Below are 27,730 nucleotides of genomic sequence, written 5' to 3' on the forward strand. Positions count from 1 at the left end.
GGGGGGGGTGCTCTTTCCCGTTCTCATGTTTACATTTATTATAGAAGTAAAAACAACAAACCCACCACCTCTTCCCATTGGAATTGAAAATGAGGCTTGAACAGAGGGCGTCACACCCGGGACTGGTGGGCTGGGGTGCAGGGACCCAGCAGACCCTAGGCCCTGGAGGAGGGAGAGAGGCCTGGATGGGTCAGGCATCCTGGGTGGTCTACAGGGTAGCCTCTGGCTCCTGACCTTGGCTGGGCTTCTTTTGCTGATGGGAACTTGCCGATGGTCTGACCAGGTCCCCATGTACCTGGCTCCAGCCGTGGCCCAGTCCAGGGGCCGTTGCTGGCTTTCCCTCCTGAGCCCCTGGGACTGCCTCTGGGTCAGCTCTTCCCAGGAAGCATGCAAAGGCCACCTCCAGATGGCGAGTGTCAGGTTCCAGTCTGCAGCCACCACTGTGCCAGCTGCTCACTTGTGAGGGGAGGAAGCACAGACACAACAGCCCCGCCACATTCTGCTGCCTGGAGCTCCTCTCCCCTGTGGGAATGGACACTGGGGACTCAACTGAGGCCCTGACCTTGGGGTCCAGACACACACTCAACCAGGGAGGTGACCCCAGGCTTGCGCGGCAGCCCTCTGGGCATCCTGAGAGATCACAGGCACCCGCTTGTTGTGGGAAGATGTGGAGAGCTGGCAGCAGTGATCCAGCCTGGACCATGCTCCCAGACCCACTGCCTACAAGGTGCCATGTCACTTTAGACATAAAGTAGATACTGGAGCACATTTGTAGAGCTCCAAACCGGGGCCAGGTGCTCCCTGGTGTCCTGGCGCCCTCTGCTGGTGATTTTGGGTAGCAGGATGTCCAGTCTCTGCTGCTTCTGCTGCCCTTTCCTTTAGTAGCCTGTCCAGTGGTCTCATGGGGCTCACATGACTGGAGGGGAGGAATGCTGAAATCAAAGCTTCAGAGAGAGAGCTGGGACTTAATTGAGAACTCCTTCATTGTAACTCAAAGACTGGCATCAAATTTATTATTACCTTTTGTTAAATATTTCCAGTCTTTTCAGAGCACATCGTGTACAAGGGCGTGGTAGGTTTTCTTCCCAGTACATTTTTGTGTGTGCTGCAGCTGAGGTGGTGCGCTCAGGGAGGGACTGGGTGTAGGGGGGTAGGGGGAAGGGGGGTAAGCCCTGCACCTGCGTCACCCGTGTGGCTCCTGTACCTCAGACCCAAGTCTCCCAGTTAGGTGACATCAAGGAGCAGGCCCAGGGAGGCAGTGAAGACCAGTCACATAGGCACTGTACATATCCTAGGAGAGTACACAATGGGGCAGCAGAGGAGGGGGTGGTCTGCGAGCGGGCCCCTGCTCACTGCCTAGCACCTGTCCTGCAAGCGCCTTGTGTGCTGGGGCTGCTGGGGCCGGGTGTCAGCCTCTGTGGACTTAACCAGAGGACAGTCTTTTCTCCTTCTGAGGGTGGGTGTGGCTGGGCAGTATGAGCTGGGATAGAGGACTGAGAAGAACGGTTCCTGCCTCCAGAATATCCTTGGCTGCTCCTTTGTGACGACAGAGGCTTGACCAGCAGGGGCACTGACATCAGGTAGAGACCAGGGGGCAGAAGACAGGGTCCTCCAGAGGCCACAAGAACACCGCAGATTGCCTGGTGGCATGGGCAATGCAGGAGGGACTCTGGGCAGTCCTGGAAGCCTCCTGGGTGGAACCCCAGTGTTCACCTCTCAGAAGGACCTTCACAGCTTGAAAGGTGCCTCGGGTGGAAGGTCCAGGCCCCAGGGGAAGAACGGAGTGATTTTTGAAGGGGCTGCTCTAGACCATCTGCTGCCACTCCCGATCCTGGGCCAGGCAGGTGGCAGGGTGGACCCTTCTCCAGAGGAGGCCATGGCTGCGTCTGCTGTAATAGCTCCAACTGGAGACCAAGGGCAAGAGTCATCTAGATTCAGAGAGAACTTCCCTGGGCTTCCTTCAGACACAAGTTTTGAAAAGTGAATTCTTCATAGCAGCTCAGTTTCTGAAGTTCTAATGAAAATAATCGGCAGAATCGTCCTCATCCTCAGGGAGGGTGCGTTGTAACTGAGCCGCTTGCGGGCTCAGGAGAGGACCCCCCACCCCCCGCCAAACACACATGCATGCACGCATGTACGCACGCACGCACACACACACAAACAACCCCTCCTTCATGCTTGGAGATGGGATAGGGCATCTTCGATTCAGCCCTGCAGAGGCAAGTGAAGAACGGCCTTCCCCAGGGAAGGGAGGACTGCTCAGAGAGATGGCCTTGGGGGCCACAGCTCAAGATTGGCGTTACCTGCGTCACCTGTCACTGTCAGACCCTTCGGTTCTTCCTCAGAAATGGGGATCACGCTACTACCCATCTCTGAGGGTGGCGATCAAAGGGACAGTCCCTTGGGCATGCCTGGCCCAGGGCTGGGCCCTGTGGACGTTGAGCTAAATGGAATCTGATAGGAAGAGAAGAGTGCTGGGGCTCCATGGGGAAGTCCTCAGCAGGTGGGTGGTGGGGCCCGGGGAGCCCTGGGGCCTGGGTTTTGCTCTTCATACCTAGGAAGTGTAGATAGGGAGGAGGAGATGCTTCCCAGCAAAACCAAAGCGGAGAGTGCTCGGCCTGCACCTCCAGCCTCTGCCAAGCACAGCTTTGCCAACTTGGGGCCAGGGCTGTGGGGGGCCTTGCCAGAGCCTTCTTAGTAGCTGCTGTCTGCGAAGAAGGGTGCATGGGCCAACAGGGTGCAGTCGTCCTCCCCAGGCGGCCCCACCAGCTCCCCGTACTCGCTGTTATAGAACACTTGGCCTCCTTGTGCCTCCCGGTCAGGCTGCTGCTGCTGCCCCTGGAGGTCAGAGTGTGCTCTGGTCACATCCACATTCCAGCCAGGTCCTTTACAGCTGCTGAGACAAGGAAGGTGGCATCAGTAGGAAATAAGGGAAGGAGGGACTGATCCTGGGGTATGTCTGATTGGAATCACTGAAGACACACCTGAGTTTAAGTGAATGCAAAGCTGACAGAAATACACACAGGTGTCACTTCAACAGCAAACCAGACTGGTGTGACAGTTGGCAAACACTGGAGTTTTCTCCATCCTGGGCCCGGGGATGGGACACTGGAGAATGCCCAACCTCAACCCCCACACCTGCTTCTGGCCCAGACTGGCCATCTCCCTAAATAGCACCAGCACTGGTTCCATGGCTCATGCACGCACTTGTTGGCATCCTTGCTTCTTCCCTTCCCCTCACCCTCCTACCCAGGCCAACTGCAGTCCTGTCTCCTAACTTCGAAGTGTGTCCCTGCCCCTCTCCGTGTCCGGCCCTCTTCCAGAGCAAGAGGCCGGCACCATGTGGTCTGCACCACCCTCCAGCCCACTCTCTCCTCTCACTTGTCCCTCCTCTAGTCCACTCTTCAGAGACCCTTGAATTTGTAAAATGGCCTTCTCCTCGCAGCAGACCCGCCAATAACTTCCTATCACTTGCAGAATGAAGTTCAAGCTGCTCACCCTGGCCTAGGAGGCCTGTCCGGCCGGCCTGCCCCAGCTCGCTGAGGCCTTATGACCCTCCCTCCTCAGCTCTGGCTTTGAGTTCCTGGCAAATGCTGCTTCGTTGCTGTTGTTTTTGTTTTGCATGGTACTGAGGAAAGGCTTGATGCCAGTCTGACTCCTTCTTCCTTCATGAGTCGGTCTTTTTGCCCAAATTCACAGAATGTTTATCTTTCAAGTATAATAGTTTGACTAGGACATGCCTCAGTTTACTGTCTGGGCCAGCTTTCCAGATGTAGATTCAGGTTTGCATTTATTTAGAAGAGTTATCTTGAATAACAAGTTTAAAATATTTAATTCTATTCTACTATTAGCATGTTCTTCTTCAGAGACTCCAGTTTTACACATACTGGATCTTCTTCTATTGAATTTCCATATCACTTTTTTTTTTGTTCTTTTTACCTCTTTATTACATATTTTCATTTTCTTTTCCTTACTCCTTTCATGTCCATCTTCTGTGTCCTCCACTGTAGGTCTCTTCATGTCCATTGTCTCTGAGCCACCCTGGCCTATGTGTCAGCTTCCTTCCCAAACTTAGTTAGCTGCTGTAAGACATCTTCACACAGTCAACTTGCGTATTTTTGAATTTTGGATTCCTGGTGCAGCTGCTTGTCTATTTACATGTTTAAGTCATGTTGGAGTATTTATCACACTTTTACTCCGGTTCATTTTTTTTTTTTTTTAGTGTTTATATCTACTGAAAAGTTTTTATTCTTTTTTTTTTTTTTTTTGTTCTTATACTAACTCTTATGGATAATGCTTATTTTTTTCCGCTCATAATTATTGATGCTGGATTTTCTACACCAGAATGACTGTGACCTTATGGAAAGGGCTGGGCATGTGGGTGGCCTCCTAGGTTTCTTCATTCATGAGTGCTGTATCAGACCTTCATCTTTGGTGTCATCTTGAATTCCTTCAACTGTGTCCCTTCCAAAGGCTCTAGTCATGTCCTGCATCCTGCCATATTGCCACCAGGGACTAGCCAGTTACTTAGCTGGGGGTGCTGGGCCCCTCCTGGTTGCTGCCTGCTGACTGGCCACAAGCCCAGGGTTGCCAGGCCTTCCTGTCACACATAGACTTGGATGATATGCCACACTGTGGGCACAGGAGCTGGCATCCGGAGCGGCCATCGAAAGCTGGAAATGAGGTTAAGTTAGCACCCCTGGGGTGAGTGCGAACTGGTGGTTAACAGAAAACAGGAAAGGACCGGAAGATAAATGCTCTCCTGTTCTCTATCCCCAGACCCCTCTGAGGCTCATTCTGTGCTTGTACCTGTTTGTACCTTCCATATGCCAAGGGTGTCCCCTGACGAGTGACGTGCACACCTCTCTGTGGCTCATGTTGATGTGTTTCCAGAGGGCACCCATGCACAGCCTGTCACTGCAACCAGGAAAGGAAGCCTCTTTGATGCACAGCTCTGGGGGTGTGTCTGTCTTCTGGACTCTTGAAAGGATTTTTCTTCCATGGGACTCTCGTCATTTGTGGTTTTCTTCTTCCTTCACCACCAAGCATCGGAGGTACACACTACCCTCCCGCTCACTGCCCCTCAGAAGTGGTGCCTGCCATGAGAGCGCTCTTCCTACTAGGTCTCAGCCCCTGCTTATCCCCCTGGCCCGGGGTGACTGTCCCAAAGCCCAGCCACAGCCCCCTCTCCTGAGGCAGTCCTGTCTGAGTCTCCTTCACAGGGGTCTAGAGGAGCTCTGCTGGTTCAGGGCTGAGCTCCCTCTTTGCACATGAATTAGAGTCTCTTTCCTGGTTAAGTCATAGGCTCTAAGTGGCCTTATTGCATGTGTGAGCATTTGAATTTAAGTAGCTACCATCCCCTTACTCTCCCTCTTACTGAATTACTTTTTTTATTTTTTATTTTTTTTTGAGAATTAAAATACTGTTTGGTAAAGAAACATTAGCCAGAAATTATTTCTGTCAATGCAATTGGCAATAATTTCCCCAAACCAAGTTACTAATAGAGGTCACCCATTAGAATCAATAAAAACAGAAACAGAGGCCAACATGCCCCATTCAGATGCATTATTCCTGGGCATATGACCCCAAAAATTTCAATGTTGACACTCCTGAAAACTCTCCCTTTTGTAGGCTGCTGGGAAAAATGATCAATAGTTGGTATTGATCCCAAGAAAGAATGCACCTGTTAAGAAGGACTCCTGGTGGCTAACTGGGCCCAAATTTATACAGAGCCTAACAGCTGTTGCTAAATAGGGCCCTCTCATACCAACTGCACTCTAAGGAGAAGCCAGCACTGAACTACCTGCCTCTGCACTGGATGGACTGCCTGCCTGCGTGGTGTTCTTGCCATCTGAGCAGCCCTTATAAAGGAGCTCCTGGAAGTGTAGTTCAACCAATAACAGGACTGAGGCTTTCCCTGTCCAATCAGATCTGTGCAGCTATAGCCCCATTAGCATCTTCACGAACCAATCAGGGAGGCTCCATTCCAACCAAAGAGGACAGTGTTTTTTGGACCAATCAAACTGTGAGGATTTAAAAATTCTCACTTGCATGAGAACGAATCAATCAGGGACAGGGCAGGAACTTCTCTCTGTATCAGTCAGCTCCCCTTTAGCTCAGAGAGGGCACTTTGCCTTTCCCCAAAGACTGCAGGTTACTGCTTCCCCTGCTGGAGCTGAAACTCCAAAGACGGCTCACAGGGCCAGAGCCGAGCAAAGAAGAGCAGAGCAGAGCTGTCTAGCCAGAAAGGGCCTTTGTGTCCTGGGCCTCCTCACAGCCCTGCTGTCCACAGCCGTGCTGTTTTATAATTGCTGTCTTGCATCCCTGCTGTATCATCACTGAGCTGTTTGGACTGAATCAAGTCTTCTCATTCACTGTACCCCAAACTGGGAGCTCCTGTGGACATTGAACTGGCAGCAACAACCATCGATGGACATTGGTTAAGTTGTAGAGGTCATAAATATACCTACCAGGAAGGTGGAAATGGACATCAGCTATGCTAATGTGACAAGATAAATACTTGTGGTTTAGGGTAAAATATTCAGTGACAACATATAAATTGATTCAGAAACAGCACAGGCAGAAGCCAAGACTGGCTTTGGGCAACTGGGTCAGCCATGCGCACGTTCACTGATGAAGTGAACCAGCAGACACTTAACTGTTTTATCTATAGCCTTAAAGGTTTAAATATTCAGAATGGGGGGGGGGGGAGTATATCTTATTGGGCAAATGTTGGTTGTGAGGGCCAGAGACCCGGTGTTGACTGCCCTGTGACCCGCCACCTGCGCCAGACCTTGCAAAACAGGCTATGGCCAGTGGTCACTGTGTTCTCGGGAACTCTTGCCTGCGGTCGCGCCAGATGGCCTGTGTTCTCAAAACTACTACTCACTGTTGTGTGGCCTGTGGCCACACTTTGTGTCCTGTGTCCTCGGAAACCAGTTTTTGCAAGAATTGATTGTATTGGCCTGCGGCCAGGTTGTTATGCTTGCCCCAACTCTGAAATCCTGTTTCCCATAACGAGAGCCCTTAAAACCCCACTCTGCTGCGGCTCGAGACTGCAGTCACTCCAGACTCAGCCTACCTGCTTGGACCCCGTTCAATAAAGGGTTTGAGCTGATCCACACATCTCCCTTCTTCCTCACATGAATCTAACAGTGGTCACCTTCTATGAGGTCACCCTCTGTACAGGATTGCTCTGTAACTGTATTCTTATCAAAATAGGACAGCAGCTATGTCCAGTTACATGGTCTGTCTGGCTCCAGAGACCATAGGCTACGCTCTGGGGGCCCAGGGGATGGCGGTGGCCTGCCCTGACTGGGGCTGGGAAGGGCTGTGCAGGCACTCTGGGCATGGAGGATCATTCTTGGTTTTACAAAGAGGTGGTGTCTGGGCATTTGCCAGATGCAAGGGAGGTGTGGTACCAGACCTGGGGGTGCTGGGTCAGGACAGAGATGGGGAGGGTGCTCTTTTGGGAAGGCTGGTGGCCCAAGGCCTGGAGTCCCATAGTGCATTGCCTTGAACACATAAAAAGGCAATAGGGAGCCACAAAGTTTCAGGTAAGTGTCAGGAGGACACAGGCCTGGCCTACCTCCCTGCACCCTCTCGCAGGGGAGGAGGTTCAGGAAGCCCTACCTGAGCCTGCTTTCTTGCGTGTGCTTGCTCTCCAGCTGCTCAAGCTCCTCCGAGGCCAACACCATCCCACTGTCTGTCTGGTTGTCCTGTGTGGAGAGAACAAGCCAAGGCTCTGGGCCCCACCTCGGCCGACAGCCAGTGGCAGGCACCCGCTCCCAGACAGGATGGGGCTGCAGGCACCTGTACCACTGCCAACCTTACACTTATCTTGTGACCAGGGAACAGGCATCCATTCCCTCCCTGGCGCATGTGGGGGAGGGTCATTACCCTGCCAGAGAGGGAGAAACAGGCCTGGGGGCCATCATGCTCAGGAGGCAGCAAAAGCTGAAATGCCCCATGTGGGGGGGACTGCAAGGCAGCCATGTATGTATCAGGATGTTAGGACGGGTCTCAAGGTCTGAACAGGTTTTACTAAATGCCACTTTTGCTAAATGTTAAATGTCGCCAACTGCAAAGAAATCAATGCATAATTGACCAAATAGTGTATAAAAGCAGTGGCTAAGCTTCTCTTCAGGGAGACAGAACTTTGAATTTGCATCTGGTTTCCTTTAGCTGCTGCAAGTAAATAAAACTACATGTGACACCTGCATCTACCTTCTTGAACCCTTTGAGTTCCATAGCAAATTTGGCGACTCAGATGGCGTTCTCCTGAAAGGACTCCCTCTCAGCCTGGTGTGGACACTGGGTAGTGGGCAGGAGCTGTCTGTGGCCTGCTTGCCTGCGTCTCCAGGGGACAAAGGCCTGTCCAAGGGGAGACTCCTGCTTGGTGCTGACCCTTTCAGAAGGGCTGCCTGGCCACCTCGACAGCAAGGCAGAGAGTCACCTGAACCTGTTTCGTTCAGCACTTCAGAAGGGAGGAGGGTAGGTCAGCCGCTGTGGTCACTTTAATTCATGTTTCTTTTTGCGTTTTGGGCATAGGGCTGCCGGAAAGGTAGTTTCAGTTTTGGTGCGTGCTTCTGGTTGGTCAGGCAGGAACTATGTCCGGGAGGCCGGATTCAGGGCCTGACGTTGGTCTAACTCTGGAAGGTTGAGGGACACCTGCAGGGCAACCCAAGACATCCTCAGGTGACCATCTCTGGTCTGGCTGTCTGGACTGCAGGAGTTGGATTGTGTTCTTTGTGCCTTGTCTGTCTTACGTGTAAATGTGTCAGCAACGGGAAACTCAAATTCAGTCCCCGAATGCAACCCCTGGGTGCATTCATTCTTGGGAATTGGATTAAAAGAGCTCTATTAATTTGACTTAAAGAAATTAAGCACTTAAATAAATTAAGAAATATAACAAATAAGTCAATGGTAGGAAACTGCTCCAGGCTGGGAATCTGTGATGCACTTAGAAGGCACTGTTTTCTAAGTGCAGGTTCTTGGCTTCCTCAGGTTTCAGCCTTTGCTGCCCACACATAAGCCTCTCCCTGCAGCTCCCGCCCTGCTTCCGCCCAGGGAGGGCGTTTTCTGGAGGTGCTTGTGATGGGAAATGGAAATGGCGGCTCCGCAGTTTCCTGAGCACAGCCGGGCACCTTCATGGAGGAACCTCCTGGTTTCCAGGGGAGATGACCTGGGAGCAGCAGGACCAAGCGGCAAAGCTTTGGCTCTGGGACCCGGAGGCTGGTCTATGGCTAGAGGTGTAAAGGTGTAGGCTTGGGTTACATGGGAAGAACTACTGGTTCTATCTATGAGCTATTTGAGTAAATCTCTCGTTGCTTCTCTTCCTCTGAAGGGCAAGGAAAAAGGACATGCTGCCTTTCTTCAAAGAGTCTCATTGGTATTAGGAGGTGTTCCATTAGCAGATGTGATTCCAGAACTTTTACCAAAGGTGGTGATGCAGAGGCCAGATATCCTAGGAGTAGGGAAAACTAAACAAAACTAAGATTACCTGATTGGATTGGTGCTGGAAAAAGAGAAAAGTCTGCTATGGTTCAACAGTTTGAGTCAACACTACTGGACTTGCAAAGAGAAGCAGATAGAACCAACCACATGTATGTGTTTTTAATAACAGAAGCCAAAAGGCTGGACTTCTTAGCCACATGGTGTGGGAGGAAGACGGAAAAATACAGGAAAATGAAGTACTTTAGGTAAAATTTTAAAGTGGTCTTACGAAGTAATTTATGAGTTCCCTGTCCACTCATCTGCAGGATGGTTTTGGGTTCACTGACTCTGGGCAGGTGCATTCCCTGTGCCAGAGCCCAGCCAGGTCCAGAAATTCCTAAGACCAGTTTCCCGTGTGAGCAGCAGCTCATTAGCTCCCTCCCCTCCAAAGCTGAGGGGTGGCTGTAGTGGGGCAGATCGAGAGAAGAGTGCTCACTCTTTGCATCCAGAGGCAGGACAAGGTGCTTCTAAGCTACATCCCTCCTTGGGGAGTGGCCCCCTCTCAGCCTGGGCACAGGCCCCTGTTGCTGTGGGAGGCTGCTGACCAGCAGTGGAACGGGCTGACTGGGCACTGGCTCTGCTGGGGAAGCACAGGGTCGGGCAGCCCCTGTTCTGTCCCTGCAGAGGCAGCCCAGGAGGTTTAGGAACAGAACCCTGCACTGCTGAGTATGAGCCAGAATGGAGACAGCTGCAGGGAGGCTACAACACCCACAGCCTTCCCCTTAGCAGACTGGGTCTGTATTGTGGCAGGTGAGCCAGGCAGCCTGGGCCTGCTCTGCCTCTCGCAGTCCCAACTGTTTGGGATGTGGGAGCCCAGCCTTGGGTAGACCATCTCAGCCCATCTTCTCTCAGAGTCCCGAAGCCAGGGGCTAAGAGGAGCCAGGACCTACCCCTGCTGGGAGAGAAAGCTGTGGCCGTGCAGGAGCACCCAGGCCCCAGGGGTCCTGCTGTCTGCCTCCCTGCAGAGGGAGCCTGGGGACCCTGAGCTGGGGTACACATCCCTCTCCACTTACTGCCGAGGCCTTGTAGGTTGTTGGGGTCATGGGAAATTCTTCGAAAGTTTTCATCCTGGAGGGACCCTGGGTCTGAGTGGCTCTGGCCAGGCTCCCAGGAAAAGGCACACAGTTGTAATATCTGTGGGGAGCAAACAGGAAGTGCTGAAGAGACTCACCCCAGCACCCTTACCAAAAGTTTGGGCCACCTCTCCCACACTGTCTCCTCCTAGGAAGGACCCAGACCTGGGGCTGGAGTGCCTCTCTGGGTCCCTCACTAGGTGCCTTCACACTTCTCTGCAAGAGGATTAAACCTGAGGCCACCGCTGGGCAGGTGCAGAGTGGAGCAGACCACACCCAGCCAGGTGAGGGGTGAGATGAGAGGCTGTGGAGGCCTTCACCCTAGGAAAGGCCACCCTGTGCAAGGCAGGTGGCCCTGCTGCTGCCAGCCACTGCCTGGGCTGCATGAGTGCACATGTGTGTGTGTGTGTGTGTATGTGTGTGTTGAGGTGTTGATAGAAGGAGACTGGCAAAAACCAGTGGGCCTTTTCTGTCCATAGGCCTGGCCCGTATCCACACCGGGGCAGATGGGCAGGGATCTCAGCATCCTCCTTAGCAAGCACGGCGGGAATGTGGAGTATTAACAGCCCCTGAGAGGAACCTCTGGGACTCCAGGCTACGTTCTCAGTCCTGGACTCCAGGTAGTTGGGGCCTGCCCTACTCCCAAGATCTCTTGGAACTCATCACTTCCCTTTTCTCTTCCTGCGAAGTGGAGCTGGCCACTGTACCCCAGAAGGATACTCTCTCTAAATTGGAGGGGGCAGGGTAGGGGTGCAGGGAAGACAAGGGCAGAGAGAATTGAGGGGGCACAGCAAGGAGTAAAGTCACGGGGCCACAGGTCCTGCAGGCCCCCGAAGCTGATCAGGAGGGCGCTGTGTCTAAAGTCGCTCTGTAATTGGACTTGGCGTATGGTGGTCTCTCACATCCCTGTAGTTTGCCCTTTCCCAGAGGAGTGATGAGGATAAAAGACACCATGTCCAGACTGTTCTCCTCCCAGGGGGCCTGGACCTGGGGAGGTCATCTGACCTGGCAGCTGTGCTGGGGCGGAACAGGTTGAGCCAGCTGCCCTCCTCAGGGGCATCACGTGGGGCTGTGGTGGATGCCTGTAGGAAGCTCCCATCCTCCAGGCTCAAGCCGCAGGGCACCACGCAGTCCTCTCCCTCCTCCTGGGGGCATCAACGGGGGAGGTGGCAGGGTCAGAGGCCACTTGCTCCTCAGCTGCGTCAGTACCCAGAACTGCTGGTGTTCCTGCCCTCAGAAGGGCTATGCTCTGAGGGCTCTAAGGGGGCAGCAACTCCAGAGCGCCTGGCACCAGCACCTCCCAGCCTCTTCTTGAGGCCCAAGTGAGTGCCACACACCCAAGGGGCAGCGGCCTCCCTGCTCACTACTCTAGGTCCCAGAGCACCATAGCCCCTGAATCAGCCCTGAGCGCCTGGGATGGGGTGACACAGAGGCCAGGGCAGGTGAGGAGTAGCAGGAAGTGGAGGTGTCGGGGGGTTGGGGGCAGGAACACGCCACTTCTTCTCAGAGCAAAAAAGTCCTTAAGGGCCAAGACAGGCTCTGATCACTCCGCAAGATGGCCAGAGATCACTGCAGCTGGGCCTGGCTGAGGGGAGCTCACCTGTGGGACCCCACCCTGGAGCAGGTCTCCCAGCATCTCCACTAGCTCCGAGAAGGCAGGCCTCTCTTTGGGGTCCCCAGACCAGCAGCTCAGCATGATGTGGCGTCTGTGGGAAGCCAGCTGGCCTGGTGTGAGGGTCCGTGCCCCCCACTCCCCGCAACCTTCATACCCACCTGCCCCTAACCCCAGAGCTCAGGCACCCACTGTCCCTCCTGCCTTGGGGGAGGGAAGGGGGAGAGTGAGAGCTATGTCTGCAGGCCTCCACCCCCATGCCTGCCTGCACCACCTCCCTCCTCCTGCCCCAACCTGCATGTCCCCTTCCGGGCCCACTTCCTTGGACCCCTAAAGCCCGCTTGTCCAGCAAGACTCACATGGCAGGGGTGGCCAGCTCTGGGGCCCGCATCCGGGTGCCTTCCCTCAGCCGCTGGCAGAACTCCTCATTGATCTGCACTCCTGGGTACGGGGAGGCTCCTGACAGCAGGAGTGGGGTGGGGGTGGGTTGGGGGCAGTAGGTGGCTGCTGCTCAGCCCAGCTCTGCCCTTGCAGTGCCCCTCCCCTGGGCCAGTTGTTCATTTGGTTACAGTAGGAGTACAGCACTGCCCTGCCTGCTAGGCTTGCAGCAAGCATCAAGCTTTTAGAGCCCCATCAGCAAAAGCAGGGTTCCAGGATCATTAGGGGCTTAGGGGCATTTTGGTCTCCCTCTGCCCATCCCCAGCAAGCCACATAGAGTACAAGTCATACCGCTCCCACCCTTACGCAAAACCCCACACCTAAAATCCTAGATCTTTGCCCATCCCAGAATGGCCCAAAGGAGCTGCAAAGGCCACCTCTCCTCCTTCCTGCTTACTGTTGACCCTGGCCCTGCCCACCTCCAATACTCAGACGTGGCCCTGGCTGCTGTCCTCCCAGGCCCACCTGCCTCACTGCACCCCTTCAGCAGCCTGGCCCCCTGGGCCCTCTGACTCACAGCATGACCCTGCACCCTTCCTGGGCACCCCATGCTCACGTTACAGTCACCTACTCCCCCCATTCATCCCACTTGTTCACTGCCTCGCCCGCACCCTAGCCTAGGGCTTCTTCACCTTGGTCTTAGCGGAGCCCAGGCTCCCACGTGGGGCTTGCTTAAGCAGGCAAGGCTTCAGAGTGCACACTGACCCCCGCAGTCCCCTCCCCAGCCCCTGAAGCAGGAGCAGCGCCCCATGGCAGGTGAGGAAGGGTCTCAGCCAGGGAGGGAGACTGAAGGACCTGCAGTGCCTCAACCAGTACCCTCCAGTTGTCTAGGGTGGCCTGTGCTGGGCTGTCGGAGGGGGCTCTCAGGATAACCTGGGCTGTGTGCTCTGTCCACCCCTCCCGTCCACCACAGGGCTGGTAGTACCTGGAGCTTGTGGTCCTGCTGCCCCTTCCCTGCACCCTGCCCTGCACTCACCCAGGGAGAAGATCTCCCAGAGCAGCACCCCAAAGGACCACACGTCGCTCTGCGTGGTGTACACCTTGTCGAAGATGCTCTCAGGCGCCATCCACTTCAGGGGCAGCCGGGCCTGCAGGAGGCAGAGGAAGTGTGTCCTCACAGGGAAGGGAAGAGTGGAGGAGGGGGCGCCAAACCCTAGGCGGCCACTTCCAGCCCCTGCTCTCCTGTATCTGGGGTCCCTGGTGAGGGCAGGAGCCTCACACCCCACCTCCAGGTCCAGGCCCTGAGCCACTAGAGGAACATGCCCTCCTCCACACCTCATCCCCACACTGGAGATCCCGTGTCACTTCTGACCCCTCCTCCTGTCGCTCCTGATGGGCCCCTATCCTCTGTCTTTCCCACGAATGGCTTCTACCTGGTACCTGGATCCTTGAGGCCATGGCCCTTCCTGACTGGCCTTTGTGTCTGCCCCAAACTCCTCCTTCCAACTCCTCATAAACCCCAGAGGGGGCTTCTGGGGTGCAGGCCCACCCCTCATTTCCACACGCCCACCCCTCACCTCCACACTCCCCACTTGCCTGTAAGTTAGCATGAAAGACAAAAGCCTTCTGCACAGTGGCCTGACACAGACTGGACCCCTCTTGGACATCATCTGCCCCAGCCCTTTCTTTCCTCCTCTGGGGCAAGCCTCTAATCAGCTGTTGGTACTCATTCAGGGGCCTGTCTGACCACTGCTGAGTGCCACCAGCAAGACACACTGCACCTAGCATCCATGGACTTTCTGTGACTGCTCTGCCGCTCACTGGCCAGTCCGTCTCCAGAACAGACAACACGTAAGGTGCTCCTCTGCATGTACAGCCCCCACTGGGCAGGCAAGGGAGTCAATGTCCACGAACAGCCCAAGGCACAGACTAGACACACGCTCCAGAGCACTGTGGTTCCTGAGCCTCAGCTTCTGTCCCCACTCCCCTGCCTCTGGTGCCTCGCAGGTCCCTTGGGTCCTTGCAGGCTCTCAGACCTTCCCTTTGGACAACAGCGAGTCCCCCACACATTCCTGGACAGAAACCCATGGCTTGCACTCACGCTGCCCTTGCGCACGTAGTCAGGGTCCTTGTAGATGTCCCGGGCCAGGCCAAAGTCACAGATCTTCACCACATCGCTTTCTGACAGCAAGATGTTCCGGGCAGCCAGGTCTCTGTGGATGCACTAGGGGGAAGAGCAGGGGGAAGGGGTGGTCAGCAAAGGTGCCAGCCCCACTCCTTCCACCACAGACACGGGGTACGCCCAGGACTCGCTGGATGGAGGGCTCGTGCAGTTGTGGGGGCGGCAGAGGAAGCTGTGATGATTCCACATCCAGCTCTGCCACTGACCAGTTGGAAATCCTGGGGAATCATTTCCATGATGTGGGCTCAGTTTCCTCCTCTGCCAAGTGGGAGGAATGTACCTCGACCTTGGGGTCACTGTGGGGAGAGCTAGGACTGCTCATGCCATGACATGCTGGTGGGTCCCCTTCTCCCCTTTGAAGGGCCTGCTGGACAGTCACCTTGCGGGAAGCCAGGAACTCCATGCCTCGGGCCACCTGAAAGCTGTAGCAGACAAGGTCTTCCATGGTCAGTGGGCTCAGCCACAGGTCCTCAGCTGCATAAAGGAGCAAGGCAGGCTCAGGAGGGGCCCCTCCATGATCCACACCTTCCACATCACCGCAAAGGGTGTGTCTGTTCATCTAAAACTTGCTTCATCTCTCTTAGCCGGGTGTCTGAGGCCCCTGGCATGAGCTGCAGAGCATGCGGCCCTCCCTGGGCCATTTAGCCTGCACTCTCTGCAACACCCACTATTTCCAGATCAGTGAGTGCTGCACCGCTGGACCCTTGCACCTGTTACATTTACTTGTCTGCTCCCCTCCCTGTCTGCAAGGCAAACTCCTACTCATCCAGTGATGCCCAGATCAGACATTAAGTTTCTAGGCAAGCCCCTCCAGGAGGGCCCCAGGCCGGTTTATCCCACTGTCACCTGACCATGAGGTATCATGGTGCTGGGCACATCTTGGGCAAGAGGAAGCCAGACACTTACCTTCTGGGGCTGGAGGGGCCCGCCCTGCACGACCCCTGTCAGTCAGGAGCTTCCTGAAGAGCTCCCTTTCACTGCCCCGTGGCTGCCTCCTGTCATCTTTGGTGCCCTCCACCATGGCACAGAAGAGCCCTCGCTGCTCGGAGGATTTCTCCTGCGGATACACAAAGCGGGTCTGAAGGGGCCGTGCCACCTAGGGCAAAGGCATCACCCCAACGCACCTTGGCACCCCGCCAGCTCACCACAGAGCTCTGTCCCTATTAGGGTGCCCACTTACCGCACAGGGGCGGAACGTTTCCCGTTTGGCGCGCAAAAAGTTGGAGAGGTTGCCGTATTTACAGAACTCCACGATCACCATGAGGGGGCCTGGAACAGGGCAGGGCATGAGCCGGGTGTTTGGTGACCCAGGGCTTGCGGGAGAGCCCACACTGCAGCAACATCCCTGCCCACCAGCCCTCCTCTGCCCCAAGCTCAGCCGGCCCCTCGCCCCCACGCACCCAGGGCTCCTAGGGTCTCGCCTCCCACGGAGAGCGCCCGAACTCCGTACCATTAGGCTTGGTGCACGCCCCCAGGAGGTTGACCACGTTGAGGTGGTTACCGATGTGAATTAGGATCTTGAGCTCCGACATCAGAGCGCGGTGCTCGCTAGCTGTGGCGCCCTCTGGAGGGAACACAGAGTCTTTGCGTGGTGCCAGGTCCGCCTGCCTGGGCCCCAGTCCCTGCGCTTAACTAAGGCTCCTTCAGCACTCTGCCAGCCGGAGTGCGGGGCTCCCAGCACTCCCAGCCGCCCCTCTGAAGCAGGAGGCTCTGGTGGGATTGGGAAAGATTACACAGACCTGAGGCCCAGGTCCGGCTCTGACTCCCATGGACTCCCCTGTAGAACCTTGTGTGAGACCCTGGTTCGGAGCCTTGGATTTTCTTCCCGCACCACATGCTACCAGCCCACCCAGAGCTGCTGCTCCTCGCAGCTTCATGGCCAGTCCCTCCACTGGCTGAGCCCACACCTTTCAGCATTTTCACAGCCACAGTGTCACAGCTGCTGTCCTTGTTGATGCCGAAAGCCGAGGCTTCCACCACCTTCCCGAAGGCCCCGTGGCCCAGGACTCTCCCTGTGGGGGCAGGGAGCCAGGTCCAGGTGAGCTGCATGGAGGTGAGGGTGGAGAAGGATGGGCAGCGGGAGCAACCGGTGTGGAGGGTCAGGAAGGAAGGTCCAGGAGGGGGAGGGAGGTCGGGACCCCCTCTGCCAAACAGGAAGAGCCTGGGGGGCAGAGCAGGCAGAGGGAGAGGACAGGCAGACAGGAAGCCCTGCATCCTCTCCTGGCAGGTGTGCTGGGCCCACCCTGATCAGAGCAGCAGGATGTGACCTTAGGGGCCTGGGAACAGGGAGTCCTTGCTGTGGTTCTGGGGATGCACTCACAGATGGACAGGTCAGGCCAGGTGGGGCCAGGCGGGACTTTCTGGCATGAGTTCTGAGAGGGAGTGGATTTCAGGGCTTCAGCCTGCTGCCTCTGCCAGGTGGGACTGGGTGGGCGGGGCACGCTGGGTGCTGGCCTCACCAAGGTGTAGCCGATCCCGGGGGAACTCCCACTGGCTGGCATCATAGGATAAGTGTTCACACTGCTCCTCCAGCGGTACCTCCCCGGGGTCCATGATGATGGACAGGTAGCCGGTCTTGACGTCTGCGTGGGCTGGCTGGGGGTGGGGGTGGGGACAGCTCATTGGTTAGGCCATACTTCTGTGGCTTGAGTCAAACTTTGTCCAGGACAGATGGGGCTATCAATCAAGGAGAAGACAGTGGGACAGACAACCTCTGGTCCCATAAGAGCCCCACACGGAGGGGTCAGGGAGATTTCCAGGTAGGTGAGGAGTCCAGGTGGGCTGGGGCAGGGACCTTACTCCTTATCTTATGGGCGGCCAGGGTGGAGAGAGACCCTATGAGGAACTGGGGAGAGGAGCTCACCCTCCTCATGTTACAGAAGATGAGGAGGAGAAGGACCCAGAAGAAGACAGCAATGGCCCCGGTGCCGACAAGGATCAGGATCTCCATGCTGCCTCCATCCTCGGAGCCTGAGTGAGCAGAGATGGCCTGGTGTGGGTGTGTGTCTGTGTGTGTAGAAGGTGCCACCCCCCACCCTCTGAGCAGCCCTTCTGATGGGCACCACTTCAGTGAGGGCCACAAGAAGACAGCAGATGCTGTGGGAGGGGTTCAAGAGCAGCCGAACCTCCCACAGCCACACTGGCAGAAGAGTTGACGCAGCCCTTGGCGTTACACACGCGGCACAGATAGAGGCCTGCATCCTCCTCGCGCACACGCTGGATGCTCAGCTTCTGGTTTGAGTCTGCCAGATCGATGCCTGCAGGAGGCGGGGTGCATGTTGGAGTTTAGATGGGCCTGGGGACCTGGCCTCATAGGCCACCGCACCCTGCTCTTCACCTGAGCCCGCCCCCCTACCGGACTCTTCCTCCAGCAGCCTCTCATCTTTGTACCACAAGATGCTGGGCACGTGTGTCCCAGCCACCGGGCACCGCATCTCCAAGGAGTCGCTCACATTCACAAGGAGGTTGGTCAAGTTCTGCGTAAGCCGCGGGGCTTCCAGAGCTGTGGGCAAGAGTCAAGAGGGAACTAAGCAGAGTGCAGAAAGCTGGAGGGAGGGCCCGGGGAAGGGCCCTCCAGACAGAAGAAGTTGAAAGAAGGGGCAGGGTTTGAGAGCAGAGTGGGGAAGGACCACCTGGTGCCAGCTGGGCTGGGGAAGAAAGCTTCCTGGGAAGTGCTGCCCATTCCCCACCTCCAGCCCTGCCCGCCTCACCCTGCACAGACAGGTACTTCTTCTGGCAGTGCTTGTCCTGGCTGTGACGGTCCTGCACCTCGCACACATAGTCACCCTCATGCTCGGGCGCCACATTGGGGATGGTCAGGCTGAGCGTGGCATGGCGGGCCCCGGGCGCCACCTCTTCCAGGTTGGCAGCTAGTGGCGTGGCAAACAGGTGCAGGTTCTTGCAGTCAAGCATCAGTGGGTTCCCGTGCGCATCGTGAAGCATGGACAGGTTGAGGCGGTACCAGTGCAGATGCTCGTAAGTGTAGTTGTCTGCCTGGCAGCTCAGACGCACGGCCTGGCCCTCCAGGGGCTCCTCCGATGGCTCCAATTCAATGCTGAAGCCATCGGGGATGGCTGGAGCGGAAGGAAGCACCACTGTGACACTGCACCAGTGACACTGTTACTCACCTGCCAGGTGCTTGCCCTTCCTTTCCCATTGGCCTTTGGATGCATTCAGCTCTCAACCAAGGGACACCCCCTAGAGCCTTCCTCACTCCCTTCACTCACCCTCATGGTGGGGCCACCAGGGCCAATCACAGAAGTCAGCCCCACAGGCTGTCCTTCCGTCGCCTCCTTCCAGCACTCCCCTGGACATGCCCCCAGCTGCTGTCCCCACCCCTCTCAGGGAGCTCCTTGTCACCATATTCAGTGGGGCCTGAGTCCCCATCCCGCCCCACCATGGTCCTCTCCTTGAAGCACTCTCATTGTTTCCTTAGTTTTGGCAGCAGCTAGCTCACTCTGATTTCCTCTGGCCAGTCCATGTCAGGCTCCTGTGGGCTCCTCTCCCTCCCCCCACCCAGTGTTTTCTCTGGCTCCATCTTTCTTCCAGGTACCTGCCTACATACCTGAGCCCAGTGACTTTCCTTTCATCAGCTTCTTAGCTTTCCTGAGGCCACTAACATGTCTGAAAACCTGAGGAAACTATGGACCTTCTCCCCAGGACAAAACACACCAGGCGAGCCACCTCTTCAGATCCAGGGCTTGGGAGGTGGTGGGCGGGAGCAGGACAGCCTGCCTGGGGGAGGTACCTCCAGGGCTGAAGGTAGAGAGTGCTACTCCATCCCAGCAGACCAGCACCCCAGTCCTTATGCCACGGTCTCCCAGTCTATCCCTCTTGCCCAACCCAGGGCCCAGTGGACCGTGGATCTCTCCCCTGGGTGCCCCACAGTCATGAGACCTGGGTGGGCTCTGCCCTGGTCTCCTCCTCTCCCAGGCCTGCCCGAGTCACTCACTGGTCACGTAGAAGTAGATGAGCCGCTCGTCCTGGCCCACCTTGTTGAAGACCATGCATTTGTACATGGCGGACACATTGGCATCCTGGATCACCAGCTTGCTCACCGTCTGGGCAAAGCACAGGCAGAGAGTCTGTTTCCTGCCCCATTTCCCCTGCCCAACCTTCCCTTTCTTCAAGGAGGCAGCTGTGCCCACCAGAGTTGTTGGGGAAACCGAGCTGGAGGCGACAGAGCTCAGAGGCAGGACCAGGAATGTAAGGTGCAGAAGAGGAAAGGAGGCTTTGGGCAGTAGTGGGCGGGGGAGGGGGTCTCCTCAGAAAAGCTGGGGTTACAGTGCTGTGCATAACTGGTGTCCACACTGACTGGAGCCAAAGGGTGGTATCGGGCAGGGCCAGAGAGAATTCTGGCTGTGGACTGGCTCAGGCCATGGCCATTTGAGGAGGGGACAGGGGCCTGGTGGAACTGGGTCAGTCCAAGCCTGGGTTGGTGATCAGGCTGCATCACATCCAGGGCCAGGCCGTAGCCTAAGATGAGCGGCAGGTCACTGTGTGATATGCGCACATTGGCACCACAGCAGCCCACAACACCTGCCCCAGTGCCCTGGGAAATGGTGGAGTAGGGTGTGTGGTGGTGATGGTGGTGGCTGGATTCTACACTTGCAGAAGGACTCTGGCCTGGGGGAGTAGGAAGCTTGGAAGCAGGGAAGGAGAGAGGGCCATAGCCCTGACTACCATCCAAAGACACCCTCCCCACCACAGCACCTCTAAGCTGGGCACTTCCTGGCCAGGCCTGGAACAGGAAGAGGCTCTGGAGGTGTGTAGGAAAACAGGAAGTGACTGTAGGAAGTAGGTGTCTTTGTTCAGTACCCTCCCCTGCCTGGCCTCTTCTAAGCATTGCCCCTGAGGCTGGGCCAGTGGCTCAGCACTCTGGTAGGGACTAGGTCAACCCCCAGCCTGGAGCCTGCAGGCAGCTGGAGCCCATGTCCTGACCAAGCAGCCTTGGACATTAGCTTTCTTGTTTGGGAACCAGCTGACCCTCCTCTGACATGCAGGCAGGGAAGCTGAGGCCCAGAGACACTGCTCTCTGCAGGGCCCTGCCGGTCTGGTGGAAACCACAAAGGCCAGGACAGGACCCGTCCCCTCCCCGTCCTCCTCTCCTGTCAGGCAGTGGCATGGCTAGCCTGGACCTTGTTCTTCCCTTCCACAAACTCGGTCCAGGTGTCCAGGCTCTCAATAGGGTTCACAGCCTCTTGTGTGGTCACCTCCCTCCAATCCTGGCACTGTGGCATGCCGTCCCGCTGTTGCCGCCGACTGCTGGGGATAGGGGCAAGGATGGACAAGGGCCGTCAGAGGTCTGGCAAGGAGGGGTAGTGTGGTCATGCTCAGGGTCCTCTACTACACTCTAGTGGGTAAGGCTGCCTTTGGCTGGGTGAGCAAGGGTGCAGGGACGTTGGCTTCTGGAACACTGTCACTCTGTATGCTCAGGGCCCTATACCACATGCTGAGGGTTTGCCAGATACTGCCTTCCTGAGTGGGCCAGGACCTGCCACCTCCTGCATGGCACCCAGGGCAGCTCTGTGGTCCCCCGCTCGCATGCACCCTCCTGCAAAGTCTATGCAGACACCTGGGGGCAGCAGGTAACACTCCTACTCCAGGAATCCCTCTCCCCTACCCCCCCCCCCATACTGCCCTCTCTGCCCCTAGCAGAGTACAGCAGCCCCAGGGCACTGCCAGGTGGTACAGAGCATAATGGTAAAGCATCAGAGGGAAGCAAATTTGGAGGTGGTAGCAATGATTCACAGCCTTGTGATCTAGAAGAATCTCGTATGAGCACTGAGCATTGCAGGATGGCTCAGGCCCACAGGGCACCTGGACGACACTGAGCCCACAGCCCCTCTCCATGCTGCTGCCCCATCTCCTCCCTTGGTTCCCATATAACATCCTTCCTCAGCCTGTGACCCTCCCACCTGCTTACAGCAAGTTCTTAATGGCAAACATGATGTGACACTGCTCAGCACCCTTGTCTGGCTCCCCAGGGCCCTCCCAGCTTCTGCCCACCTTTGCACCTCCCTCTGCTGTCCCCTGCTGCCCCCTAGCCTGTGTAAGGGAGCATGGCCCAGCAGCTGGGCAGGCTCCGCTGCTGTAAGCCTTACTCTTGGGAACATCGTGCTCCTTATCAGACCCTCAGTTTCCTCCTCTGTGAGAGGTGGCGGGAAGCACCACGCAGAGGAGTGAGCGCGGGCATGATTGGTGAGCTACAGCGCCCAGGACATGGCCCCAGGCTGTGGCCAGTTCTGGCTGCTTCGCAGGTGTCCTCCTAGAGTCCAGAGGCATTGCCCAGGATTCTCTCCAATGACACCAGTCTGTGTCTGGGGCTCTGCTCTCCAGGTAGGTGGACCGGCCTGACTGAGGCAGGGAGGGTCTGGCCTTGCTAGGCTGGGGGATGTCAGGGGCTGGCTCAGGGCAGTGGAGACAGGGCTTGAGCAGAGCAGGGCTCTGGGGGAGGTGCGAGCAGTGAGTGGAGGTCGTGGCTGAGGCTGCAGACAGGGCTGCGAAGGAAGGGACAGCTGGAGCCACACTCACAGGCTGCGCTCGGCGAAGGTCTGGCAGGGCGTCCATGGCCGCCAGTGCCACTGGACACTGCGAGGAGGGGGCACCCCGTAGACAGTACAGGTGAGGGCCTGGCGACTGTGGCGTGAGTAGATGCTCGGGGAGGAGGTCTCCTTCTCATGGATGCTGGGGGGCACTAGGGGCACAGGCAGGCAGCTGGTCAACTGGCCTCCTGCCCACGCCCACACGCCCACTGGCCCCTGTCCTGTCCCACTCGCCCTACCATTCACCACCAGCTCCAGGCTGATGTTGCGCTTCAGGCCGGCCATGGAGTTCCACAGGGTGAGGGTGTAGGTGCCAGCGCTGGCCTCAGTCACCTCCTTGAGCACCAGGGCATGCGGACTCTGGCGCCCTGACACAGCCTTTCTGTCCTTGTACCTGGCCCAGGAAGGGAGTTCAGGGCACTTTGTGGACCTGTCCCAGCCCCATCCTGGCACTGGCTCCCTGCCACACCCCAGCTCCCACACCTGGAATGTGCTGTGGGAGCCAGCACCCCTCCAGGCCAGACCAAGAGGCTGTGGGGTGCAGGGTGGACATCCTTGCCCACAGGCTCTGTCTGTTCCTCACGGGCTCAGCGGTGCATGCAGTGAGGGAGGGGAGATCCAGTCCCCAAGGAGCACAGCCTGGACCCTTACCATGTGGGGCCCTGCCTCACCCACTCCTGGCTCTGTGGGCATTCCGTGTTCCCTCCCTCTTACATGCAGTCAGGCACCCACTCAGCAGACAGGCCTGTCCCAGCAACTAGTGGGGCCCTCGGCCCTCTGTCTGCTGCCTGCTGTCCATTTCCCCCGCTGAGGGGTCCCCACTCGGGCAGCACCTTCCTGGGTGGGCTAGGCTGGAGAGATGCGGGAGAGGTATAGCCCTCATGCAGAGACCAATAGTGAGGTGCACACAGGGGCTCCAATCTTCACTGGAACGGACATGACTCACTAGGGTCACAGGGCAGGGCAGGGCAAAACCAAAGCTGTGTGGCCTGCGGCTTCTGGTGCTGTCCTGAGTCTGCCCACTGCATCTGTGATCCTGTCAAAACCCTTCACCGCCTCAAGCCCTGTGTCCTCATCTGAACACGGGGGCTTGAAATGCACCTGCTGGCAGGGTTGTGAGGTCTCAGGTCTGGTGCTTAGTGGCAGCCTCCTGCATGGGGTCGGCACATGCAGAGGGCACCTTGGGAGCCCAGGGTGGGCCTGTCTGTCCACGAGATTTCCATCCACATCCACTTGCTTAATCACAATCATCACATACACCAAAGGGGGGCCCACATGGGGCTGCAGTGACCACTAGTGCCCTGGGCAGTGTCTCTGGACCATAGGGCCAGCTGAGCACTTCCTGGGGGAAGATGCTGGCCAAGGGAGAAAAGAAAGGTCAGATGTGGGGGCAATGGTGACATGTAGCCAGTAGGCCTGGGCCAGACCCCAGGTGTAGCCAAGCCAGCCACCTGCCCAGGGCAGGGTCAGTCCTGATGGCATTGGAGGACAGGGGACAGGGCCCCAGGTGTCTCCAGGAGGCCACACCTGTGAAGGAGGCCCCAGGCTCCATCAGTGGCTTCAGGAACCTGCCTTAAGGGCCTTGGTCTTTTACCAGATCCCCAATGTCCCCTGAAGTCTGTGGCCTCAGGCTGGGTCACACCGGGCCCAGGGCCCTCCCGGGAGAGGTCTGTGTCCAGCCTATGGCTGGTGAACAGGGCTGCTGGCTGAGAACACCTGGAGCTGCTGCTTGCCCACATCCAGGCTTTCAGAGGAGGCTGTTCTGCCTGAGGGCGCACCGCAGGCTGGGCATGGCAGGGCTCCTGCAGCAGCTGGGAAAGGGCCAGGCAGGGTCTCCCAGCAGGCCCTGGACTCAGGCAGCAAGCCCCCCGCCTTGGCCTCTGCTTCCTCCTTTGTATGGGTGCTTGGGCTAGGTATGACATCGCAGGGTGGAACAACATGGACCACTCAAGCAGCTGGAGGGTGCAGGGGGTGCTGTGCCCTCCCAAGATCTGGGGGAGCTCCCCTGAGGGCCTTGCTGACCCTTGATACCCCTCACTCTCAGAGGTCATAGACCGAAGCTGGGGCTCCCGCAGCCTGCAGGCCTGCAGGAAACTCCCACTCCAGGGCCCGGCTCCACAACCGTCTGTGAGCCCCTGTGGCATCTAAGTATCTAGAGAAGAGGGTCCTGGGGTCGCAACCTGTTCAGAGCAAGGCCAAGGAGGCTGGAAGCCATCGCTCTGGGTGTCAGGGCCCTCAGAGGTGTGGAGTGGGCACAGGAAGCAGTTAGATAGAACCTACACTGCACCCATACCTAACAGGAGGCCGGAGTGGGCGCAGAAAGCAGTTAGATAGAGCCCAGGCTATACCCACCACACCCGCACCTAACAGGAAGCTGGAGTGGGCAAGGGCTCCCTGCTCAGCGGCCACCCTGGCCAACCTTCCCTCTGGCTGAATCATCGCATCACACGCGTGTTCCTTCAAGCGTCTTCACAGGGTCCCCACTGGCTCTCAGGGCATAGACCCTGCCTGCCAGAACACTGTGCTTCTGGTCTGAGGGCAGCTCTGAGCTGGGCCTGGCAGGCGGTGAGGGGCGGGAGCCAGGACCGTACCATTGGAACTCCGGCGGGGGGTATGCTGCCAGCTTCACGGGCAGCTTCACCAGAGTGTCTCCGGCCATGGCTTCCAGGATGGGACCCTTGAGCCACTCGACGCTGATGAAGGGCTTTTCTGCCAGACAGGAGACATGAGCATAAATCTGGGGCCCAGTGACTCTCACCCACCACTGCCCAGGGACTCCCTCTGTGGTCCTGTACCCCAGTGGACAGACACTTGTGCACTGAGGCTCATTCTGACCACCACGTGTGGGGACCGGGCAGGCTGTCCACTCACAGCTCTCCATTTCCTGGGGCTGGACTCCACACTGCTTGGTGCACTATGACCTGACCCTGGGCCCAAGCTGCACAAGGACCCTTGTTCCCAGGCTTGATGACCGAATCCCAATCCATCCAAGCCCTGCTGGGCACGTCAACCCAGCCCAGGACGTACCATGTACAATGACCTCGGTGCTCTCCCGGAACCGCTGGAAGCCATTGTTGGCCTCGCACGTGTATGGGCCCAGGTCACGCTGGCTGACGTTGTGGATGGTCAGGATGCTGGAGAGCTCTGTGTGCGTCTGCTGCGAGCGCCGCTCTGGCACCCACTTGCCCCGCTCGACCTGCCCAGGGAGGCCCAGCATCAGGGCAGGCAGGCTCTAGCAGATCTGACCACCAGAAGCGCACACACGCAGCCCAGCCAGCAGTGGCTCCAGGAGCCTAGGACCCAGACCTGAGTCGTTGTTGGGGCAGGAGGGCTTCCCCCATCAGACCTGGCTGCCTGGGGCTGAGCTGCGTTGGCACCTCCTCCATTTAAAGGCCAGTGCGTGCTGGGCCAGGGCGCTGTGGGCAGTGATGGGGATTCCTGGGGCCGGTTCAGGCAAAGTCCCTGGCAGAGCCACTGGCCTCACCTGCTTCCCTGGGTAATCCCAGTCGAAGGTGACGCCTGAGTTGAACTCAGCCCACACGGTGCAGTTCAGGACCAGCTTCTCCCCGACCAGCAGCTCTGTCGACTTCTTGGGGAACAGCTGGATGTCATAGAGCTCGTTGCCTGGTGACACATGAACAGTGACCCCCAAGACCCTCACAGGACAGCACACAGGGAGCAGGGCACAAGGCACCCAACGAGACCAGCTATGGCACCTACAGCCCCACTACTGGGAACTGGGGGTCCCCATCATCTTCCTGCAGTCCTCCTCCCAGGGCACAGGAGCAGTCATTGGGCCATGCCAGTGACATGGGCAGCTGCAGCTGCCACTACCTGTGATGTGCACGATGAAAGGGCTGGAAAGGAAGGCCTGGCCATCCAGGGTGGTCTCGCACTGCAGGTACAGGGTGTCGCGCAGCAATGGAGTGGGCACCCGCATGCCCCGGCGGTCATCCCATGCCACGTCCTGCCCATTGGGCTGCAGCACTGAGCTTTGCTGCGGAGACACGGGTCATCAGCTCCCGGCCGCCCCTTCCTCTGGGCCAGGCTGATGGCTGCATTTCCCAGGAACAGGACTAGAGGGCTGGGTCCCAGGGTAGGGTGGGGGTGAGGCCGTACCGAGCGCAGCGTGACATTGAGGCCGGGGACAGACACCAGGCAGGGCACCCACATGGAGTCCTTCCTTTTGACCAGGAGTGTGCCTGGCTTGTTGATGAATGGCTGCTCCAAGTCTGCAGAGAGGGAGCAGTTTGTGGGAAGTGCAGGTGGGGTCCAAGGGGTCTCTGCTTAGATGGGGGGCAGCAGGGCAGTCCCACGAGGTCTGCAAGCTGGGGGTGGGGGTGGGGGTGCCAGCTGCTGTCCAGGCCTGAGGACCTGGCCTGCCACCTCATTGGCCATGGGAGCACATGGGCTGGCCCTCACCTCTCACGAACACATAGGTGCTGGCCGCAGTGGTGCCCTCGATGCGGGCCTTGATGTACTTGTAGTAGCAGCTGTAGCTGCCAGTGTTGCTGGCGTGGGCCTCAGGGAGCAGCAGCACCTTGCAGTAGGGCTTGGCATCTGTGCCCTCGCAGTCTCGAACAAACCGCATTTCTTCACTGTCCTTCTCCCCCGTGGCTGGCGCTTCCTGAGCCCCTGGCCAGGCCCACTGCAGGGGGTGCTGCCCCCTGACAGAGGACACAGAGCTGAAGAGGGGCCACTGCAGTCTCAGCAACCCAGGCTTACCCACTGCTTGTCTCACCCAGAGGCCGGACAGCCCAGTGCCAGGGCACCCAGCATGGGCCCAGCTCCCAGCAGGGCACGGAGCACCCTGGGCCCCTGCCTGGCACCTGGGCGTCTATGTGGTAGGCTGGCTTACAGACCAGCCAGGACCCTGGTCAGAGCTGGGCAGCACGGGGGACTGGGACCTTGGGTACCTGGCCTGGACTGAGTGATGCCTGCTGAAGTGGGTGCAGGATGAACTGGTGGTGGGCAAGGGGTGGGCCAGGCTCAGTGTGCGGTGACCCAGGGGTGGGTGCAGGGTGCCTGGGTCTGCAGCTCCTGCATCCAGGTTCCTGGGAGACTCACTAAGCCTCAAGGTCTGCCTGCCTTTGTGGGGAGCTGTCTCCGGGGCTCCTGCCACTGTCTCCTGCTTTAGGTCTGTGGTCTCCTTGGCCTGATGACAGGAGGGGCCCAGGCCCCTGCTCCTCTGGCAGGGAGGGCTGAGTACCTGCAGGATATGGACAGGCTGTCACTGGAGTCGATGACGTATGTCTCCTCTGTGATGTTCAGGGTCGGGGGGGTCATGGAGTAGCCACTCACCAGTCCTGGGGTGGGAGATGGGATTAGCGTGGCACTGCGTCCTGAGTTCACATGACAATGCCCATCAGGCATGGACCCTCCCCTTGCCCTGAGTGACACAGATGAGGCTGCTCCCTGGCCCCAGACCACTGAGAGGGCCTACCCA

At 57.7% G+C, this 27,730-nt stretch overlaps 1 protein-coding gene across 3 annotated transcripts; it reads right to left on the reverse strand.

The window, feature by feature from the left end:
* Positions 1 to 984: 984 nt before the first annotated feature.
* FLT4 (fms related receptor tyrosine kinase 4) lies at positions 985 to 27,585 on the reverse strand. 3 transcript variants are annotated; one of them, XM_090287874.1, is made up of 29 exons: positions 27,494 to 27,585; positions 26,707 to 26,951; positions 26,404 to 26,516; positions 26,119 to 26,281; positions 25,769 to 25,908; positions 25,312 to 25,480; positions 24,876 to 24,993; positions 22,524 to 22,678; positions 22,274 to 22,436; positions 20,878 to 21,004; positions 19,692 to 19,800; positions 18,451 to 18,813; positions 18,096 to 18,242; positions 17,866 to 17,997; positions 17,604 to 17,710; positions 17,200 to 17,335; positions 16,648 to 16,752; positions 16,191 to 16,304; positions 15,921 to 16,009; positions 15,647 to 15,797; positions 15,120 to 15,214; positions 14,660 to 14,782; positions 13,595 to 13,706; positions 12,540 to 12,639; positions 12,169 to 12,274; positions 11,574 to 11,713; positions 10,509 to 10,629; positions 7,633 to 7,718; positions 985 to 2,893 (listed from the first exon to the last, which is right to left on the reverse strand). In XM_090287874.1, the coding sequence occupies exons 1-29, from the start codon at positions 27,568 to 27,570 to the stop codon at positions 2,695 to 2,697; spliced, it is 4,005 nt and encodes a 1,334-aa protein (XP_090144000.1). In that variant the 5' UTR covers positions 27,571 to 27,585; the 3' UTR covers positions 985 to 2,694. The 3 variants fall into 3 exon arrangements, with proteins under 3 accessions (XP_090144000.1, XP_090143999.1, XP_090144001.1); XM_090287873.1 differs by having other exon boundaries at positions 985 to 2,896; XM_090287875.1 differs by lacking the exons at positions 985 to 2,893; positions 7,633 to 7,718; positions 10,509 to 10,629; positions 12,169 to 12,274 and having other exon boundaries at positions 11,605 to 11,713.
* Positions 27,586 to 27,730: the final 145 nt, after the last annotated feature.

Source organism: Furipterus horrens, unplaced genomic scaffold (assembly GCF_987537825.1).
Source record: "Furipterus horrens unplaced genomic scaffold, mFurHor1.1.pri manual_scaffold_10, whole genome shotgun sequence".
Taxonomy (NCBI): domain Eukaryota; kingdom Metazoa; phylum Chordata; class Mammalia; order Chiroptera; family Furipteridae; genus Furipterus; species Furipterus horrens.